A 20,850-nucleotide genomic window follows, 5' to 3' on the forward strand; every position below is an offset into this window, starting at 1 on the left:
GCCAGCCGCGGCCACGTGTGGCCTGTGGTGAGGCTGCTCACTCCCGGCTTGACGTCCAGGAGGTTACGAGTTAGAGCAGCTGGGGCTCTGGCCCTGGCCCTGGCCCCTGGACACCGAAAGGCTCGAAGCCCCGACCCAGCCCCCCAGGGTCCCAGCGCCACCCCTAAATTGAGCAAAGGACCAGCAGGGAGGACAGGTCGCTGCCTCCTCCATCTGCTGCCTGGGCCAGACCAGAAAATCACAGCCCAGGAAGGGAGACCTGCTGGCTCTGACCACGCAGCACACTCAGTCCCTGCACCGGTGGGGGACCCGCCGTCCAGTCCCTGCTGCCGCCACGAGGCCAGTTACGGGGACCTGAGCCACTCACCCACACACAGGTGGACCTCGCAGCTCAGTACATCAAGTCGGCCGTGAAGAATGTGCCCTCCGTGTTCCTGATGACCGACTCGCAGGTGTCAGAGGAGCAGTTCCTAGTGCTGATAAACGACCTGCTGGCCTCGGGCGAGATCCCGGGGCTGTTCACGGAGGACGAGGTGGAGACCATCATCTCCTCCATGCGGCCGCAGGTGAAGGCCCTGGGCATGGCCGACACCCGGGAGGCCTGCTGGAAGTTCTTCATCGAGAAAGTGCGCCGGCAGCTCAAGGTGGGCTGCGCCCCCCCCCACACCACCCCAACACACACCACCCCTATGCACACATATCACCCCTACATACATACACACATATCGCCCCCCCCTGTGGCCACTGCCACCAGCTCCCCTCCCAGCACCAGGCCGGGGTGCAAGTTGGCACGATTCCCTCCCACCACAGGCAGACCTGTCGGGGTGGGGGGCACCCAAGGAAGCCTCTTTAGACATAGCCTCTCCCCATCATGTGCATTGCCCCGGGGCTGAGAGCAGCCCCCTCCAGGTCCTGTCCAGCACAGGCACCCTCCTGAGGGTGTCCAGGGAGTCTGCCCTGTCTAGGGCCTCAGCTGGCATCAGTCAGGGCCCCTGAAGGCTCTGTGCCTCCTGCTGGACTGGGAAGGGACGCTAGCCCTGCCAGCCTCCAGCCTCGGTTAACAGGCTCCTCCCTCTGCCCAGCCTCGTCTCTAGAGGCGGGGGCTGGAGTTGGCCCCACAGGGGTGTCACACGTGAGTGTGTTCCCACTGCGGCCAAGGGACAGGTTCCCCTCCGCATGGTCACCCACCTGCTGAGTGGTCACCCGTGGCCCCACGCCAGGTGATCCTCTGCTTCTCCCCCGTGGGCTCTGTCCTGCGTGTGCGGGCAAGAAAGTTCCCCGCCGTGGTCAACTGCACAGCCATCAACTGGTTCCACGAGTGGCCCGAAGATGCCCTAGTGTCTGTCAGCGCCCGCTTCCTGGAGGAGACCCAGGGGATCCAGGTGGGTACCCAAGGGACAGACAGAACCCTTCTACCCGCTGGTTCACTCCCCAAATGCCTGCATCAGCCAGGGCTGGGTCGGGCCGAAGCTAGGAGCCAGGAGCTCCCTCCGGGTCCTCCATAGGGGGCCTGAGCACTTGAGCTGTCCCCTGCTGCCTCCCAGGGTGTGTCAGCAGGAAGCTTGATCCCAAGTGGAGCAGCCAGGGTTGGATGTCAGACACGAGCACCCCAAATGGTAGCTCAACCCACTGGGCCACTTCACCTGCCCCTAGAAGTAACTGTGGGACTTGCTGGGCCACTTCACCTGCCCCCAGAACTAACTGTGGGACTTGCTGGGCCACTTCACCTGCCCCCGGAACTAATACCTCAGGACTCACCAAGAACCGGATGTAGAAAGTGCAGGCCAGGACAGCTGTTGCTCGGGGTCCCTGTCCCCATCCCGTGCACTGACAGGAGCCTGTCACCCACGTCCACCTCATGCCCACCCCAAAGCCCATCACCCTCGGAGTGTGAGGCCAGCAGTAACCAGCCTGGTCTGGCCTCGCAGCCCGAAGTGAAGGCGTCCATCAGTCAGTTCATGTCGTATGTGCACACCACGGTCAACGAGCTGTCCAAGGTGTACCTGGCCACCGAGAGGCGCTACAACTACACTACCCCCAAGACCTTCCTGGAGCAGATCAAACTATACCAGAGCCTGCTGGCCAAGAAGAGGCAGGAGCTCGGGGCCAAGATCGAGCGGCTGGAGAATGGCCTCATGAAGCTGCAGAGCACCGCCTCACAGGTGCAGGGTGGCCGGGGAGCAGCCCCAGGGAAACGTGTGAGACCTGGGACCCTGTGTATGCAGCAGGTGCTCCGTACGGACGAGCCCCGCCCTGGGCCAGGTGGCCACTGCCTGAGCCCACCCTGCCCCCTCCCCACACCCACCCCGCAGGTGGACGACCTGAAGGCCAAGCTGGCCGTCCAGGAAATGGAGCTGAAACAGAAGAATGAGAGCGCCGACAAGCTGATCCAGGTGGTGGGCGTGGAGACGGAAAAGGTCAGCAAGGAGAAGGCCGTCGCCGATGAGGAGGAGGTCAAAGTCGAGGTTATCAACAAGGTCGGTGCCTCTGGAAACAGGAGCAGCCTCACTGGGGAGGAGCCCCACTCCAGGGGAGCAGCCCCACTCCAGGGGAGCAGCCTCACGCTGGGGAGGAGCCCCACTCCAGGGGAGCAGCCCCACTCCAGGGGAGGAGCCCCACTCCAGGGGAGCAGCCTCACTGGGGAGGAGCCCCACTCCAGGGGAGCAGCCCCACTCCAGGGGAGCAGCCTCACACACTCCAGGGGAGCAGCCCCACTCCAGGGGAGGAGCCTCACTCCAGGGGAGGAGCCCCCACTCCAGGGAGGAGCCCCCACTGCAGGGGAGGAGGCTCCACTCCAGGGGAGCAGCCCCACTCAGGGGAGGAGCCTCCACTCCAGGGGAGCAGCCTCACTCCAGGGGAGGAGCCCCCACTCCAGGGAGGAGCCCCCACTGCAGGGGAGGAGGCTCCACTCCAGGGGAGTAGTCCCACTCCAGGGAGGAGCCCCCACTGCAGGGACTAACGGGAAGGAGGTCAGGGCCCACTCTCCGAAGAGGTTCTAGGGACCAGCACCATAGCTAAACTGGCTAGTCCTCCACCTGTAAGCACCAGGATCCCATGTGGGCACTGGTTCTAATCCCAGCAGCCCCACTTCCCATCCAGCTCACTGCCTGTGGCCTGGGAAAGCAGTAGAGGACGGCCCAAAGCCTTAGGACCCTGTACCCGCGTGGGAGACCCGGAGGAAGCTCCTGGCTCCTGGCTTTGGATCAGCTCAGCTCCAGCTGTTGTGGCTACTTGGGGAGTGAATCAATGGATGGAAGATCTTTCTCTCTGTCCTTTTCTCCATAAATCTTCTTAAAATAAATAAATCTTTTTAAAAAAGAGCCCTCCCTCCCGAAACCACCCACCCACAGCCAAGCACCCCTCCAACCCATGCAAGCTCTGCTGAATAGTACCTGCATTTGAGGGGTTTTGAGAAAGAGGGGACAGCCCTGGCTGGAGAGTGTCCAGCCAGTCCCGGCTCTTCCTGCAGTGACCTGAGGGACAGAGTGAGCAGGGGAGAGAAACCAGCTGTAAAGGTGGCCTGAACCTGTGGCGGGGCAGCAGGCATGAGGCATGTGAGCAGAAGAGGGCCCCCAGCTACCTTGGCTGCCTTGTTTCCCCCCAGAACGTCGCCGAGAAGCAGAAGGCCTGTGAGACGGACTTGGCCAAGGCCGAGCCAGCCCTGCTGGCAGCGCAGGAGGCCCTGGACACACTGAACAAGGTGAGGGAGGGGCCCAGCCCGCCCGCAGGTGGTCTGGCTGTGCGGGCCCAGCGAGACATGCCCCACAATTTCGCCCGCTGCGTGCAGAACAACCTGACGGAGCTCAAGTCCTTCGGGTCCCCGCCTGATGCTGTGGTCAACGTCACGGCCGCTGTGATGATCTTGACGGCGCCCGGAGGCAAGATCCCCAAGGACAAGAGCTGGAAGGCTGCCAAAGTCATGATGGGCAAGGTGGACAGCTTCCTGGATTCACTCAAGAAGTTCGACAAAGAACATATCCCCGAGGCCTGCCTCAAGGCCTTCAAGTGAGTCGGGGTGGGGGGAGCAGGGGGCCTTCTGCCGCCACCCAGGCTGCCAGGCCCTGGGGAAGCTGGGACTAAGGGGGTTGAGGGAGACCGGCCAAGCCTGTGGGGCCTGTGCCCACTGGAGCAGCAGCCCACACACGTGCACTTAGGAAAGACACATGCGTGCGCTTGGGGGTTCCTGCCTCGCCACTTCCCTCCACGCCCCCTCCAGTTCTGCTCCAGAGGCTGGGGTGCTCTGCCTCTCCCTCCGCTAGCAACCACCACAGGATCCCAAGCATCCTACGCCCTGCAGGCTGAGCCCCGCCCTCCCGCCCCTGCCAGGCCCTACCAAGGCAACCCGACCTTCGACCCCGAGTTCATCCGCTCCAAGTCCACGGCCGCTGCAGGGCTGTGCTCCTGGTGCATCAACATCGTGCGTTTCTATGAGGTCTACTGCGATGTGGCCCCCAAGAGGCAGGCACTGGAGGAGGCCAACGCGGAGCTGGCCGAAGCCCAGGAGAAGCTGTCGCGCATCAAAAACAAGATTGCGGTGGGTGCTCGGCCTCCGGGCCTCCCCACGTCACTCTACGCCAGCCCATGGCGTCCCGCACCTCATCCCCGCCTCCCCCACTTGTCTTACCAGGAACTCAACGCCAACCTCAACAACCTGACGTCAGCGTTTGAGAAAGCCACCGCGGAGAAGATCAAGTGCCAGCAGGAGGCCGACGCCACCAACAGGGTGATCTCGCTGGCCAACAGGTAGCCAGCTCTTCCCGGGGCCACCTCCCACAAGAGGACATGGTGTCCACACAGCGCCCTGCAGCGGGGGCGGGCTGAGCCGGGCTACGACGGCGACCCGCTGGGCTGGTGGCCAGAGACACAATGCGCACCATACAGCGTTCTTACACATTCCACCACCCACTGCTCAAGCGTGGGTGCCCTAATATCCAGACCCTGCACCCCAGGGTTCCCTGTCCTGTAGGCTGCTGGAAGCTGGCGCCAAGCCCAGCACACACCTAGAACTCACTCACTCGCCTCCCCACCCCTGGCTTCCCGGCATGCCCATGCCCCTCGCCCTCCTGCTGCAGGCTGGTCGGCGGGCTGGCCTCAGAAAACGTGCGCTGGGCCGAGTCGGTGGAGAACTACAAGGGCCAGGGGGTCACCCTGTGCGGCGACGTACTGCTCATCTCGGCCTTTGTCTCCTACGTGGGCTATTTCACCAAGAAGTACCGGAACGAGCTAATGGACAAGTTCTGGATCCCTTACATCGACAGCCTGAAGGCAAGATGCACAGCCATGGCTCGGACGCCAGCCTGCCCGCTTGGCCGCCCGCACGGATCCCAGGGGCAACGGGTCACCTTTGTCCCCTGGGCAGGTCCCCATCCCCATCACCAAAGGCCTGGACCCCTTGAGCCTGCTGACGGACGACGCGGACGTGGCCACCTGGAACAACCAGGGCCTCCCGAGCGACCGCATGTCCACGGAGAACGCCACCATCCTGTGCAACACAGAGCGCTGGCCGCTCATCGTGGACGCCCAGCTCCAGGGCATCAAGTGGATCAAGAATAAGTACGGCAGCGAGCTGAAGGCCATCCGCCTGGGCCAGAAGAGGTGCGGCTGGCCCCGGGCCAGGGCAGAGCACGCTGGCTGCCGACACGTCCGCACAGCATAGGGGGCACCCAGCAAAGCTGGCAGCCATCCTCACTGGTTCCAGAAACAGCGCAGGCGGGAAGAGCTGAGCCCAGGGCTCCCCGTCCCCCACCACACCTGCTCAGGGTTGGGAGACCTCGGGCCAGGGCTGGTCACGCTGTCTTCCCACCTGAGAAACACTGCCACTGGGACAGGTGGCCACTGCCCTGCCTGCCCGCCTGTTCCTAACATGGGACGGGGGCCTGGGCTGGGCATGCATGGGCCCCCGCCGCTGGCTCAGCCAGCCCTGTCTGGCTGTGCTCGGTGGCTAACGGCCCCCACGCCACGCCCACAGCTACCTGGACATCATTGAGCAGGCGGTCTCGGAGGGTGACATCTTGCTGATAGAGAACATCGGCGAGACCGTGGACCCCGTACTGGACCCTCTGCTGGGCAGGAACACCATCAAGAAGGGCAGGTGAGTCGGCAGCCGTGGCTTCACCCGGGGGTGGCAGGGACGGCCATGCCCGGGCCGGGCAGGCCAGGGAGCAGCCGCAGCAGCCTGGAGAGAGGGGCAGTTCTTACATGCAAATTTTGAGAGACTGGATTATTTTTTTTAATGTGGGAACAAGGCTGTGAGCCAGCAGTGGCCAGGGCCCCATAGTTAGCCGTTCCTCAGCCCTGCGACACCCTCAGAGGACAGGCTATGGGCACCTGCCCTGGCCCCCAACCACGCCTCACCTACTGCCCGTCTGCACCCCCCCACACACACACACGCAGTGTCTGGCCGCCAAGCACCATCCGTCCGTCAGTGACCCCAGTCTAACCCAAGACCAGATAGCACTGGCGTGAACCCACCACATTTTGCCTGTCTGCTTGTCAGCCCCTGCCTCGCGATCACCTCTCTTTTTTTTTATGCACTGGAATTCCCCCCGCCCCTCCCCAAACCCTCCCCCCACGGCGGATTGCTCCACCTTGTTGCATTTCCATAGTTCAAATTCAGTTGAGATTCTTTCATTGGAGGTTTTGACCAATCATAAAGTCTAGTATCTTATTGTCCTGGTAAGTTCAATGGCTTCTTGGTGAGACCATCTCTGGTCTGAAGGTAGAACCAGCAGAGTATCATCCCAATCAAGTAAAAAACCCAACATAATAGTTACAACCATTTACAACATTATGGCATTAATTGACGTGGTATTGATTAACCAATATGTTACTAGGGAAATGCAGGTTCTCGACCGAAACCTGTGACTTCCTCATAGACATTTCAATTTTGGTTTATATTCAGCCATGTTCCATATACCTTAAAATGGCTATAGATTGCTATTCAGCTGTCTCTTGTCTATTTCAATGTTAGTATTTAGCATTTTATAGCATTGACGCATGATTTTGCTAAACCTGGTTGTTTTTCGGGTGGTCTAACTCTATAACTTTAACAGGACCAATGTCAACAGTTTAGGTGAACGTTTTTGGGAGGGGTGTGCAGAGAAACCTTTATCACCCCAGAGAGGAGTAACTGATCTTTGTGTCCCACCCAGTGAGTTATAAGTGCATCCCGGCTGACCGCTTCCTGTCTGTTTCTAAGCATTCCTAGTTGTTTTCTGTCTATCTATTCTAGTTTGTTTGTTCATTTGTTTGTTATGAGGGGTTTCTGGAGTCACTGCAAGAGATGGTGGGGACCCAAAGTCAGAACCAGGCAAGGACCAGAGAAAGCTCCTCTCCCTAGTCCCGATGGAAGTTTACTGTTCTTCTGTTTCTGCGGACTGCTCAGGGATCCTGGTTGTCGTTCTGATGACCCTGGATCCTGCAAGGCAGGAATTGGGCTTCTTCCATCCCACATTGTAGGTCCAAATGGGGGTGGGTGACCTCAGAGTTCTTGGCCTCTGAAGGCACTCCTTTTCCCCGTGGTCTCCTTGGCAGTAGGGATGTAGTCCTCGGGCTCACCTCTCTTTATGAGCAGCGAGGTTGACTGAGCAGGTGGGTACCCCTGCTTGGTGCAGGCATGCGACTGAGGCCAGGATAGAGGGGCCAGGCCTTGCAGAAGTACCCACACCCAAGGAGTACAGCCAGGCAGGCAGTGAGCTCAATCAAGAGGGGGACGGCGGCCACCCCAGTGGGTCCGCAGGCCCCCTGCACCTCAGGGAGCTCCCAGAATGCCCTGCTAACGAGGTCTGGGGAGAGGCAAGGTGGGCTGGAGGGGCAGACAGGGCCCGTGGTGTGGGGAGACCAGACCCCAGGGGAGTCTTGCAGGGGGCCAGGTGCAGGCCGGGGGAGCCACGGGGCCTCCGGCACCCACGGGGGCGGGAGCGGACTTCGGGACTGGCCCGGCCCAGCCTGGGACCCTGCACTCACACCAGGTTCATCAAGATCGGCGACAAGGAAGTGGAGTATCACCCCAAGTTCCGCCTGATCCTGCACACCAAGTACTTCAACCCCCACTACAAGCCCGAGATGCAGGCCCAGTGCACGCTCATCAACTTCCTGGTCACCAGAGACGGCCTTGAGGACCAGCTCCTGGCTGCCGTGGTGGCCAAGGAGCGCCCGGACCTGGAGCAGCTGAAGGTAACGGGTCCTGGTGCTGTCACTGCCTGGTAGCCCCAGACGGAAGCGGGTGGGTGGGTGGGTGGGTGGGCGTGGACATCGCACACAGCAAGTACACTGTCAGCCGGGACACCCGAATTCCATCCCCAAGTGCCGGGTTCTGCTCCGGATCCCTGCTGACGCACACACGCATGCCCGGGAATGGCTCGAGTGCTGGGTTCCTGCGACCCCGGGGGGGTGAGGAAGACAGGGTTCCCAGCTCCTGCTGGCAGCCCAGCCAGCCCGGGGTGCTGCTTTGGAGGTTGGTGGGGGTGAGGCTGGGCCATGACTGACACGGCCTCCCGGGCCCTGCCCACCGCTCCTGCAGGCCAACCTCACCAAGTCTCAGAATGAGTTCAAGATCGTCCTCAAGGAGCTGGAGGACTCGCTCCTGGCGCGGCTGTCCGCTGCGTCCGGGAACTTCCTGGGGGACACGGCCTTGGTGGAGAACTTGGAGACCACCAAGCACACGGCCAGCGAGATCGAGGAGAAGGTACACGGCCCCGCCCCTGCCCCTGCCAGCTGCCATGAGGGCCCTGGGGGCGCAAGGAGTGGCCCTAGCCTGTGGGTTTCACACAAGCGCTCATGTGAAGGTGCAAGAGGCTAAAATCACAGAAACCAAGATCAACGAGGCCAGAGAGAACTACAGGCCGGCGGCGGAGCGGGCCTCCCTGCTCTACTTCATTCTCAACGACCTCAACAAGATCAACCCCATATACCAGTTCTCGCTCAAGGTGGGCGGGGCCGGGGCGTCTTGCTCAGGGTGGGCGGGGCCGGGGCATTGCACCTGCTTCCCAGGCTGTGGGGCGCAGTGGCCAAGCCCAGCCCCCAGCCCTGGCTCTCGGCTCTCGCGGCTGCCCCAGGCCTTCAACGTGGTGTTCGAGAAGGCCATCCAGAAGACGGTGCCGGCCGATGAGGTGCGCCAGCGGGTCAGCAACCTGACGGACGAGATCACCTACTCGGTGTACATGTACACGGCCCGCGGCCTCTTTGAGCGGGACAAGCTCATCTTCCTGGCACAGGTTACGTTCCAGGTACGGCCCCTGGGGAGGGCCTTGGAAATGCAGCTTCTAAGACCACCCTGCGCCCCCACGACATCCAGACCTAGTGACTCCCAGGGTGCGGGCAGGGGTGGCAGAGTTTGTCACTTGCTGTAGTGCAGCACCATTGGGCCCAGCAGGGGGGCAGGCACCAGGCCAGGGACTCTGGCAGAGAAGGGACATTTGTGGTAGCTAAGTGGGAGGTCCCCCAAGCCTGTCCCTGGGCGGGGAGAGCGAGGCCGGACAAGGGTCTGAGTGAGAATCGGCAGTCAGGTGTCAAGGGCCACTTGGAAACCTTGAGTTGCCTGAACTCTCCAGGGAAGGGACCAGGGGCAGGACACCCTCAGGGAAGTAGGGGGACATAGAGGCCTGCTCATCGTTAGTAACTGGGCTTCCTCTGGGGGCAGAGAGAATGTTCTAGAACTAGAGTGTTAGTTGCCCATCCTCACACATGCACTCAACACCACTGAATCCTATGCCGGAATATGGCTCACAAGGTCAGAGGCCACCAGGTGAGGGCAGTGTGGTGTCGTCCCGCCCCGTCCCACGCCCTCCCCACCCCCTGCAGGTCCTGTCCATGAAAAAGGAGCTGAACCCCATGGAGCTGGACTTCCTGCTGCGCTTCCCGTTCAAGGCCGGCGTTGTCTCGCCTGTGGACTTCCTGCAGCACCAGGGCTGGGGCGGAATCAAGGTGCGTGTCCTCCAGCGCCGGCACTGGGGTGTCACCAGACGGGACACAGCAGGGAGCTGCTGGGCTCGCCCCGGTGGCAGTGGCATTGTTTGGGTCCCTGGGCCCCATGGCGTCTGCCCTAGGCCCTGGCGGAAATGGACGAGTTCAAGAACCTGGACAACGACATCGAGGGCTCTGCCAAGCGCTGGAAGAAGCTGGTGGAGTCAGAGGCCCCAGAGAAGGAGATCTTCCCCAAGGAGTGGAAGAACAAGACGGCACTGCAGAAGCTGTGCGTGGTGCGCTGCCTGCGGCCAGACCGCATGGCCTACGCCGTCAAGTGAGCACCGGCCTGGGCCCCGCCTGCCGACCTGCCACCGCCTCCCGACCTGCCCACCGCCTCCCCACCTGCCCACCGCCTCCCGACCTGCCCACCCCTACCCCGACCTGCCCACCCCCACCCCGACCTACCCACCCCAACCCCAACCTGCCCACCCCAACCCCAACCTGCCCACCCCCACCTGCCTGTGCCCCCACCTGCCCACCGCCTCCCGACCTGCCCACCCCCACCTGCCCACCGCCTCCCGACCTGCCCACCCCCACCTGCCCACCGCCTCCCAACCTGCCCACCCCTACCCCGACCTGCCCACCCCCACCCGACCTACCCACCCCCACCCGACCTACCCACCGCAACCCCGACCTGCCCACCCCCACCCAACCTACCCACCGCAACCCCGACCTGCCCACCCTGACCTGCCCAACCCCACCTGCCCACCCTGACCTGCCCACCCCATCCCGACCTGCCAACCCCAACCTTGACCCGACCCCTGACCTACCCACCCCACCCCAACCTGCCCACCCTGACCCGACCTGCCCACCCTGCACCCCTGACCTAACCACCCCTGACCCCTGACCTGCCCACCCCGACCCCTGACCTGCCTACCCTGCTGCCCATCAACCCTGGGGTATAGTCAGCACACCCTCACCCTGACCTGTGGGCCCCGTGGGACATCTAGATGTCCCAGTGCTTGGCAGAGCCCTCGATGTCACGGTCCAGGTTCTTGAACTCGTCCATTTCCGCCAGGGCCTAGGGCAGATGTCCCATCTGGTGACATCTAGTGTCCACTGCAGTGAGCTCAAAGGCATGCCCAAAATAATCCATTTGGGGGCAGGGCCAGGCCCCGAGGGGCAGGGGTGGGGATCCCCTGGAGGGAGTCAGCTGCCTCTCCTCGCCACCCCCCAGCCCGCCCTGTTCCCCCATCTGCCCACACACCCAACCAAGCAGGGGCATTGCAGACACAGGCAAGCTCTTGCTTCCCAGGGAAGAACTGGGAGTGATGGCGAGGGTGTGCGGTGGGACGATCTTGTGGACTCGGGGCACAACTCCATGCTGGCAAACTGGCCATGAAGGCATGCTGATTCGCAGCTGCCAGCCTCCAGGATGCCAACATTCCCACCATGGCCATGCCTTGCCCCCACACTCCCCACCAGGACACAGGGCAGGGGGCATGAGGCCTGACGAGGACCAAGTCCTGGTTATTCGCTTTAGAAAGATTTGTGTGCTTGAAAGAGTAAGAGCAAGAATCCTCAAGTGTATTCTGCAGGTGCTGGCAACAACCAGGGTTGGGCCGTGCAGGACTCCCCATGGGTGCAGGGGCCCGGGTGCCTGGGCCGTGCAGGACTCCCCCAGGGGCAGCAGAGGCCCAGGCAGCTGGGCTATCCTCCACTGCCTTCCCGGCACAGTAGCAGGGAGCCGGACGGGAAGCAGAGCAGCTGAGACCTTTAACCCATGCCCACATGGGATGCCAGGGATTGCGGGTTGCAGCTTTACAAACTATGCCACAGCATCAGCCCTTACCTCGTTCATTCACCCACAGAGAACACCTGTGTGTTCTGGCCCAATAAGGAACCCGGGGGCTTAGTGCCAGCACTGCCCAGCAACTGGGTGGGCATCAGCTTCCAAGGTAGCTGGGGAGAGGTGGGAGTCCTCCCCATCCTGGCTTTAACCAGTGCTGCCTCAGGAAACCACAGAGGCTGGCGAGGGCCAGGATGCTCAAAGCAGGTGGAGGCTGCTTGGGGAAAGCCCCGAAGGGCGGGGAGACAGCCGCCTGCTGGCCCATCCCCAGGTCACAGGTCACAGGAAGGTCTTGGAGTGAGGGGGCAGCCCCCCAGGAGACCCAAGGCTGATTGGAGGGAGAACACTGAAGGTGTGCGAGGTCTCAGCCAGGGACACGGGCTGGGACATGGACCCTTAGAGTCCAGCTCCCGTGGCTGCTTGGGGCCAGGATTGGCAGCTAAGATCCTGGAGCCAGGCAGGTCCACCCCAGCAAGGGGCTGACCGAGCACGTGGTGCCAGGAACTTCGTGGAGGAGAAAATGGGCAGCAAGTTTGTGGAGGGCCGCAGCGTGGAGTTCTCCAAGTCCTACGAGGAGAGCAGTCCTTCCACCCCCATCTTCTTCATCCTCTCCCCGGGCGTCGACCCCCTCAAAGACGTGGAGGCCCTGGGTGAGTGCAGTGGTCATGCAGGGGCTGCCACTCAAGACACGTGGGAGGACAGCCAGGAGGGGCGCCATGCACGCCACGCACACCCCTGTGGTTATCACAGCTGCCCTGGGGCTTGTGACCTCGGGGACGTTTCTCCACTAGGAGCGACAGACATGGACGCAGTGACCTGAATGGTCTGCAGGGACAGAGGTGGCCGGGGGTGACCGACTCAGGGCAGGGGCCGCTGGGTAAAGGGTGAGAGGGATGGAGAACATTCTGGAACAAGGTGGATGGCAGCAGCAAGTGGGGCCGGCAGGCTTGGCACTGGGGCCAGCGTGTGCAGCTGTGCCACTGCAGGGCCCGCTCTGTGCTCACGTCCCTTTAGGGAAGAAGCTGGGATTTACCATCGACAATGGAAAGCTGCACAATGTGTCCCTGGGCCAGGGGCAGGAGGTGGTGGCTGAGAGCGCCCTGGACGTGGCAGCCGAGAGTGGACACTGGGTCATCCTGCAGGTGCCTGGGCGGGGAGGGGCACTCGGCAGGGAGGGCAAAGCCCTGTGGCCCCTCGGGGCTCTGCCAGGTCACAGGACTAAGCCCACTCCTGGCTGCAGAACATCCACCTGGTGGCCCGCTGGCTCAGCACGCTGGACAAGAAGGTGGAGCGTTACAGCACGGGCAGCCACGAGGACTACCGCGTGTTCATCAGCGCCGAGCCCGCGCCCAGCCCCGAGTCACACATCATCCCCCAGGGCATCCTGGAGAATGCCATCAAGATCACCAACGAGCCGCCCACGGGCATGTACGCCAACCTGCACAAGGCCCTGGACCTCTTCACTCAGGTGGGCAGGCGGGTGCGCCCCAGGGGAGGTGTCCATTCCCGAACACTGTGTGTCTCAGTGACAGGCAGGGAGGTGGGACAGCAGACAGCTGGCAAAGGTCAGCAGGGTCTGGGCCAGGCGAGGGCTGGGTGCAGTGAAGCCAGCTCAGGGTGGTGGGGGCAGGGGGTACACAGGCTTCTCCGAGTCTTGGCGGTGGCACAGTCACCACCCTCGGTCAGTGGTTATCTCCGGGTGGAGGCCAAGGCTGGGGGACATGGATGCTGTCAGTCACTTGTGCAGGCGGAGTGGGGGGCCGTGTGAAGAGCAGTGGCCCTTACGGGGCCTTTGTCCCGGGGCTCATCTATGACCACACTGCCCAAGGCCGCCCTTGTCCCCAGGGCCTTGGCCACACCCTGGCCCTGCCAGGCCCATCTCTGCCACTGGACACCAAGGGGCCCATGGGCTGGCCAACACCACCCCTCCCTCCCTCCCTCTCTTCTTTGTCCATGACCTCAGGATGGGGGCGTCCACCCTGGCACTGACCTGTCCATGCCCAGGGCCCCAGTGGAGTGCCTGGTCCCAGGTGCCCACCCTCAGGCCCCAGGGAGAGGGGTCCATGGGTGAGCCAAAGCTGCGTCCGGGAACCAAAGCAGGGTCTGCTTCCCTGGGCAGGGGAAGAAGGGCTTGCCTAGCTCCCCCCCCTTCCGGACAGCTGTGCACTGCACGCACAAAGCAGGGACACAGCTGGCACACACAGTGAACCCTGGGAACAAACACTGGCCTTGAGGTGTCGGGGGAGCAGGGGGATTCCTCCTGGCCTCCTGCCCCGTGAGGTGCAAAGGGACGGGGCACTGCTGGTCCCGCGGCTGGCATGTTGGGGCTCCACACGCCGTCCCCGTATGACAGCTCCGGGTGGACCACCCTCCCCGCCCCCCCATGAGCAGCCAACACAGACTGGTTCTGGCCCCAACAGGGGTGTTACAGCAGAATTCTCCCACCCCGCCCCACCTCCCGGCGGTCCTGGCTCTGACACAGAATCTGCGCCCCCTGCAGGACACCCTGGAGATGTGCACCAAAGAGATTGAGTTCAAGTGCATCCTGTTTGCCCTCTGTTACTTCCACGCCGTGGTGGCCGAGAGGCGCAAGTTTGGCGCCCAGGGGTGGAACCGGTCATACCCCTTCAACAATGGGGACCTCACCATCTCCATCAACGTACTCTACAACTACCTGGAGGCCAATGCCAAGGTGAGGTGTGCCTCGGTGCCGCCTCCGGCGTCCACCCTGCCAGGGGCTGCTCCTGTTCACGTCTCAAAAATCAGGCCTGGCACCGTGCCCAGCCCTCCACCCCAGCCCCAGTCGCAGTCCAGGGCCAGTTCATCCTGTTCTGGAGTCTGACTCCCCCAGTAATGCCAGCCCGAGTGGTGGGTGCCAGGGCGTCAGGACCTCCGACTGGGCCAGACCTAAGGAGGGAGGGGCCCAAACAACTCCTGGAAGGAAGGGGGTGCTGCTTTCCACAATGCCAACTGCTAGGAGGAAGGGGGGCAGGTCACACACACGTAGCCTGGGGGCGACAGGTTAAGCCCGGGGCACAGGACACGGACAGCCTGGAGCTGGGCTGGTATGTGGCAGGGGGCATAGGTGCCTGGAGACAGGTAGGCACGGGGAAGGGGACACAGAGGCCTGGAGCCGAGCTGGTACGGGGCAAGGGACACAGGCGCCTGCAGCCAGGTAGGCATGGGGCAGGGGACACGGGCAGCCTAGAGCCGAGCTGGCACGAGGCAGGGGACACGGGCAGCCTAGAACATGTGGCTCACCCACTCATGGGGAACCTGCCAAGACAGCTACAGTGTTTTGTTGAAGGGCACCCTGCAGCTGCTCGGTTTCAGCCCTGAGCTCAGCTGCTGCAGGTGTCTCAAGCTGCCAGAAGACCCTCCCAGGTGGTGCACGTGGCCCTGCCCCCCTGGGATCTCCTGGGGCTGGGGTTGGCCATGACCTCTGAGCCAGGCTCTGAAGGAGGAGGGGCTGGCACAGGGGCCCAGCTGACAGGCTCCAGACGCCAGGTGTGGTGGGGCACAGCTGAGTTGGGTCAAGGTGGCGGCCTCCACTTTAGCGGGCTCTTGGGGAGACACAATTGTAGGGGACCCGGAGCCCAGCTTGTCAGCAGATACCCACGAGACCTCACGGCCAAGAGCCCCTGCAGCCTGGCAGAACCCAGCAGTATGGCGGCCGTGGGGCCCGCAGTGACCGGAAGCCCGGCTGCCCCCAGGTGCCGTGGGATGACCTCCGCTACCTGTTCGGCGAGATCATGTACGGCGGGCACATCACGGACGACTGGGACCGCAGGCTGTGCAGGACCTACCTGGCAGAGTACATCCGGGCCGAGATGCTGGAGGGGGAGGTCCTGCTGGCCCCCGGCTTCCAGATCCCCCCCAACCTGGACTACAAGGTGAGGGTGGCAGAGGCTCAGGGAGCTACCTGCGGGGATTCGGGGGGAGCACAAGGTGACCCCAAACCGTGGGCCTCTCGGCAGGGCTACCACGAGTACATCGACGACAACCTGCCCCCCGAGAGCCCCTACCTGTACGGCCTGCACCCCAACGCCGAGATCGGCTTCCTGACTGTCACCTCGGAGAAGCTGTTCCGTACCGTCCTGGAGATGCAGCCCAAAGAGAGTGACTCTGGAGCGGGCATGGGCGTGTCCCGCGAGGAAAAGGCAGGCCCCCGTGCCCCTGTCCCCGGGGTCATGGGGGTGTGTGATGGAGCGTGTGCACGTGTGCTCACATGTGTGTACATGTGGGACAGAGGCAGGGCGGGGCCTGGCAGGGTGTCTATGTGCATAGGACAAAGGCAAGGCAGAAGGTCCCATCAGCTGGCACAGTGGCACGCTCACCGCATGCCGGCAAGCCCCTGCCGTCTGCAGCCATTTGTAGCGCTACAGCTCCCGTTTGTTTCAAAGGCAAAGACAGGACACTCCCATCTACCTACTGCTTCACGCCCCAAACGCCGAGAGCAGACAGGCGGGCTGGGCCAGGCCAGAGCCAGGAGCCTGGGACTCTCTCGGAGTCTCTGCTGTTTTCCCAGGCGTGTGAGCGGGGAGCTGGGTCCCAAGTGGAATAACTGGGACTTAAACTAACACTGGAGCATGCACTGTAGGGGTGTGGCCCGTGGCACCAGAGTGAGCTCGGCAAGTTCCGTCACACACCAGCCGAGGACAGGGCTGCATGGGAGCAGAGCAGCGACCTGATTCAAAGGGCCTGACGGACACAGGCCCCGTGGTCACTCCTCGCGGGGCGTGACCAGCGTGATCCCTGCACACCCAGGGGCAATGCCACCGCCCCTGAGCGCCCATGGCTGGTGGAGGGAGGGAAGCCAGGCACGTGGGCTTGTCGGCTGGCGGGCACCAGGCCCAGCTGTGCTCACAGTGCTGGGCCTGCAGGTGAAGGCCGTGTTGGACGACATCCTGGAGAAGATTCCAGAGACATTCAACATGGCCGAGATCATGGCCAAGGCCGCCGAGAAGACTCCCTATGTGGTGGTGGCCTTCCAGGAGTGCGAGAGGATGAACACCCTGACCAACGAGATGCGGCGCTCACTCAAGGAGCTCAACCTGGGGCTGAAGGTAGCACCCCCACAGACCGTGCCCCTCGCCACACAGGCAGCCCAGGCCCCATGCCACATCACCCCCATAGACCGTGCCCCTCGCCACACAGGCAGCCCAGGCCCCATGCCACATCACCCCCATAGGCTGTGCCCCTCGCCACACAGGCAGCCCAGGTCCCATGCCACATCACCCCCACAGACCGTGCCCCTCCCCACGCGGGCAGGCCAGGCCCCATGCCACATCACCCCCACAGACCGTGCCCCTCGCCACGCAGGCAGGCCAGGTCCCATGCCACATCACCCCCACAGACCGTGCCCCTCGCCACGCAGGCAGGCCAGGCCCCATGCCACATCACCCCCACAGACCGTGCCCCTTGCCACGCAGGCAGGCCAGGCCCCATGCCACATCACCCCCACACACCGTGCCCCTCCCCACGCGGGCAGCCCAGGCCCCACGCTGCGCTGATGGCTCACACCAGGCCCTGCGCTGATGGTGCCACTGCCCGAGCCAAAAGCCCAGGTCCCATGCCATGTCACCCCACTGGCAGTGCCACTGCCCACACAGGCAGGCCAGACTCCCACGCCATGTCGCGCCCACTGACCGTGGCACTGCCCACGCCAGCAGCCCAGGCCCCGTGCCGACCCCATTCACTCACGGCGCACACCAGGCCCCCTGCACCCGGCTGTGTCCTCCAGGGGGAACTGACCATCACGACCGACATGGAAGACCTGTCCACTGCCCTGTTTTATGACACCGTGCCCGACACCTGGGTGACCCGGGCCTACCCCTCCATGATGGGCCTGGCGGCCTGGTACGCCGACCTACTACTGCGCATCAGGGTAAGTGGCATCTTCAGGGCCTGAGTGCCTTCCCCATCCCCCATGTAACCCCAGAAGCTTCTGGAAGCTTCCAGAAGTTGTTGCAGCTCTCAGGGCAAACAGCTCTTGACTCTCAACACAAGGACCAGGGCAAGGGCCGCTTGGGGCCTGAAAGACCCTCAAAAGTCAGCCCCCGACCCATCTCCCCCCGCTGCACAGCCAGTCAGGTTGCCCCTTGGGGTGCCCATGTCCCCTCCCAGAGCGCCTGGCTTCCGTCCAGCTCCCTAAGGTCAGGGACACCCCAGTGGGTGAGCCAGCAATTTTTTCTGTCTCACTGCCTTTCAAACAAATACCTGTTCTTAACAAAGTGGAGCTCAACACAGCAAGGTGCCATCCAGAAGGTGGTGGCTTTGCTGATGGCCACAGGCCGGCTCGCGAGGCCCTCAGCTGCCCCCACTCCCTCCCAGGAGCTTGAGGCCTGGACCACAGACTTCGCACTGCCCACCACTGTGTGGCTGGCCGGCTTCTTCAACCCGCAGTCCTTCCTCACGGCCATCATGCAGTCCATGGCCAGGAAGAACGAGTGGCCTCTGGACAAGATGTGTCTGTCGGTGGAAGTGACCAAGAAAACTCGTGAGGACATGACCGCGCCGCCCCGTGAAGGCTCCTACGTGTACGGGCTCTTCATGGAAGGTAAGATCCCAGACCACAGGGGTACTGAAGTCTGCCCCCACTCTGGGTAGCTGGCCTGGGGACAGCCTACAGGGACAGACCCCACTGGGTCATCCGTCCTGCTGCCCAGAAGTGAGGCGTCTCCCCACAAGGGTGGCAAGGCCCAGCGAGAAGACTCAGGCCCACCCTCCCACGTGATCAGGGAACAAGCCGGGCAGTAGCCATTCTCTGCGTTTATTTTGGAATTCCAGACAGGAAATGCAAACATCATTAAATAGGGTAGAAAGAGCAGTGGGGGCAGGGTGGCCCAGACACAGGGCTGCTCCCCGTCGGGCAAGACATGAGGGCCCTGCGTCCTGCTGGCCTGGAGTGCTGAAGGCTTGCTGGCAGGCAGGCCCAGGCTATCCCCTGGTGCAGGGCAGGCCACTGCATCTTCCCCCAGCGCCGAGGAAGCAGTTCCTGTGCCCACGCAGACCACGACCCTCACGGCCGGTACTCCCCAGCCCTGGTCGCCACCCAGGGCCCCCCTGAGCCTCCACTGGGCTGTGCTCGCAGGAGCTCGCTGGGACATCCAGACGGGAGTGATTGCAGAAGCGCGACTGAAGGAGCTGACACCAGCCATGCCCGTCATCTTCATCAAGGCCATCCCTGTGGACCGCATGGAGACCAAGAACATCTATGAGTGCCCCGTGTACAAGACGCGCATCCGCGGCCCCACGTACGTCTGGACCTTCAACCTGAAGACCAAGGAGAAGGCGGCCAAGTGGATCCTGGCGGCCGTGGCGCTCCTGCTGCAGGTGTAGTGGGACCCGCTCCTGGGGTGAAGATTAAACGGCTATGGTCCACCCTGTGCTCCCGCGCTTCTTGCGAGGCTGCCCTCAGGACCCAGACCTGATGGCGGGGCAGGCTGACACCCCCAGTCACACTGCTGGCAGTGGGGACAGCAGCTGCCTGCCAGGCTGGCTCCCATCCCCACCTCTGCATGCCCCAGCACACAGGGGCCGTGATGGCCGCCTGGCAGCCACCCCAAGCATCTGTACCCAGTCCTGGGGCACTCCCATCTTCTCCCCTGCCCCCTACCCCACTGTCCTCAGCTGGCAGGGCCTGGGGTACTCATTCCTGGCTTCTCCCCCGCCCCACTGTCCTCAGCTGGCAGGGCCTGGGGTACTCATTCCTGGCTTCTCCCCCGCCCCACTGTCCTCAGCTGGCAGGGCTGCTCCAGGGCCGAGGCCTGGGGTACTGGCTTCCTGGCTGGGCTGCCCCAGGGCCGACCGAGGCTGAGCTCACTTCAAACGCTCTAGGAGGTGGATCTGCACACAGAAACCCTAATCCATGTCAGGTTCCTCCTGATGCACACTTGCCACAAACTTCCTAAAGATTGCTCAACCAGGAAAACCGTTGTACAACCTTCCCGAGAGGTCCCAAGCGTGCACTCTGTGAGACGGTGGGGGCCTTCCGGGACCCACAGCGGGGGTTGCTCTGTGTGGGGTTGGGGCCAGTGAACGCCAAGCCTGCAGGCCTCTAGTGGTCACACTGTCCCTTGCAGGGTCAAGGCAAAGGGTGGGCAGTCTACCACGCCCAAGTAAGACAGCTCCTAGTAGGAGCCATGACACTGTCCCCATGTTTCAGGCTAAACAAGTCATGGCTGTGCTCTGGGCACAAAGCACGACTGCTCCTGGGGTGGCCAAGGCTGCCAACAGGCCTGGGCCACGGGTCCCTCAGCACCAGGAGAAATGCCCTCCCAGGCCCACCGGGCTGCAGCTCCAGCTAGGGAGCCTGGGTGCTGGGCAGCTGCTGGCCAGGAGGGGTCGCTGCTGCCAAGCCAGCCACGGTCACCAGCTCTCACTCAATCCCTGGTGATAATCATAAAATGTGTTCAGTTTTGGCTGTAGGGCCTGACATAACACAGCAGCTCCACATGCTCACGCTGTAGGAAGCTGACAAGCCTGCTCCCAGTGTTCCAAAGGTGGGGGGCCTGGGGAAGCTTCCCCAGACAGCCCTGAAGGCCACCAGATGCCACAGCGTCCTGCCCACATCCCACAGGACAGCCTGACACCTGTTCTGAAGGCTCAAGGTGAGCAAAGCTCCCACCTCCAACCACCAGCCCCCTGGGCCCAGCCAGGTGGCAGGAGGCAGGCACGCACAGTGGAGCCGGTGTGGTCCCTTCAGGCGGGACACGACAGGTGTGGGCAGCCAGGGACAGCGAGGTCTGGGAATGAGCTCCTGGCCAGGACTGTCTCAGGACTCCCACGTGGGTGCAGAGACCCAAGGACTTGGACCACCCTCCGCTGCTTTCCTGTCACATCAGCAGGGAGCTGGGTCAGAAATGAAATGGCAGGGACTCGAGCGGGGCCCATGTGGGATGCTGGCACCACAGGCTTAACCTGGCATGCCATGGTCCCGGCCTCACACTGGACATGTGGAGGCAAGCTGCCCAGCAGAAAGAACTGCCTAGAAAACAAGGTTCACTCTTCGAAGAGCAGACGGCAAGGGACAGAGCCGATGAAGCTTTCCTGCAGCTTCCTGCCAACCCCATGGGCAGCAGCTGCGGGCTCAT

General features: G+C 63.0%; 2 protein-coding genes across 2 annotated transcripts in view; one reads left to right on the forward strand and one right to left on the reverse strand.

The window, feature by feature from the left end:
* DNAH17 (dynein axonemal heavy chain 17) overlaps positions 1 to 19,352 on the forward strand; it is a 60,028-nt gene extending 40,676 nt beyond the window's left edge. Inside the window, exons 55-81 of the mRNA XM_004592866.2 lie at positions 378 to 644; positions 1,221 to 1,382; positions 1,929 to 2,162; positions 2,313 to 2,477; positions 3,605 to 3,700; positions 3,788 to 4,005; positions 4,327 to 4,534; positions 4,628 to 4,743; positions 5,073 to 5,265; positions 5,360 to 5,595; positions 5,969 to 6,091; positions 7,971 to 8,175; positions 8,522 to 8,686; positions 8,787 to 8,927; positions 9,057 to 9,227; positions 9,802 to 9,924; positions 10,047 to 10,240; positions 12,257 to 12,405; positions 12,770 to 12,897; positions 12,996 to 13,223; positions 14,256 to 14,447; positions 15,469 to 15,648; positions 15,733 to 15,915; positions 16,639 to 16,821; positions 17,499 to 17,642; positions 18,089 to 18,314; positions 18,849 to 19,352. Of these exons, the coding sequence (XP_004592923.2) occupies positions 378 to 644; positions 1,221 to 1,382; positions 1,929 to 2,162; positions 2,313 to 2,477; positions 3,605 to 3,700; positions 3,788 to 4,005; positions 4,327 to 4,534; positions 4,628 to 4,743; positions 5,073 to 5,265; positions 5,360 to 5,595; positions 5,969 to 6,091; positions 7,971 to 8,175; positions 8,522 to 8,686; positions 8,787 to 8,927; positions 9,057 to 9,227; positions 9,802 to 9,924; positions 10,047 to 10,240; positions 12,257 to 12,405; positions 12,770 to 12,897; positions 12,996 to 13,223; positions 14,256 to 14,447; positions 15,469 to 15,648; positions 15,733 to 15,915; positions 16,639 to 16,821; positions 17,499 to 17,642; positions 18,089 to 18,314; positions 18,849 to 19,096 (4,878 nt within the window). The 3' untranslated portion in view covers positions 19,097 to 19,352. The remainder of the gene's footprint in view (positions 1 to 377; positions 645 to 1,220; positions 1,383 to 1,928; positions 2,163 to 2,312; positions 2,478 to 3,604; positions 3,701 to 3,787; positions 4,006 to 4,326; positions 4,535 to 4,627; positions 4,744 to 5,072; positions 5,266 to 5,359; positions 5,596 to 5,968; positions 6,092 to 7,970; positions 8,176 to 8,521; positions 8,687 to 8,786; positions 8,928 to 9,056; positions 9,228 to 9,801; positions 9,925 to 10,046; positions 10,241 to 12,256; positions 12,406 to 12,769; positions 12,898 to 12,995; positions 13,224 to 14,255; positions 14,448 to 15,468; positions 15,649 to 15,732; positions 15,916 to 16,638; positions 16,822 to 17,498; positions 17,643 to 18,088; positions 18,315 to 18,848) is intronic.
* Positions 18,805 to 20,850, reverse strand: part of PGS1 (phosphatidylglycerophosphate synthase 1) — a 48,423-nt gene continuing 46,377 nt past the window's right edge. Inside the window, exon 15 of the mRNA XM_058675719.1 lies at positions 18,805 to 18,941. The gene's annotated coding sequence lies outside the window, so the exon portion shown is untranslated. The remainder of the gene's footprint in view (positions 18,942 to 20,850) is intronic.

This window comes from Ochotona princeps, chromosome 17 (genome assembly GCF_030435755.1).
Source record: "Ochotona princeps isolate mOchPri1 chromosome 17, mOchPri1.hap1, whole genome shotgun sequence".
Lineage (NCBI taxonomy): Eukaryota > Metazoa > Chordata > Mammalia > Lagomorpha > Ochotonidae > Ochotona > Ochotona princeps.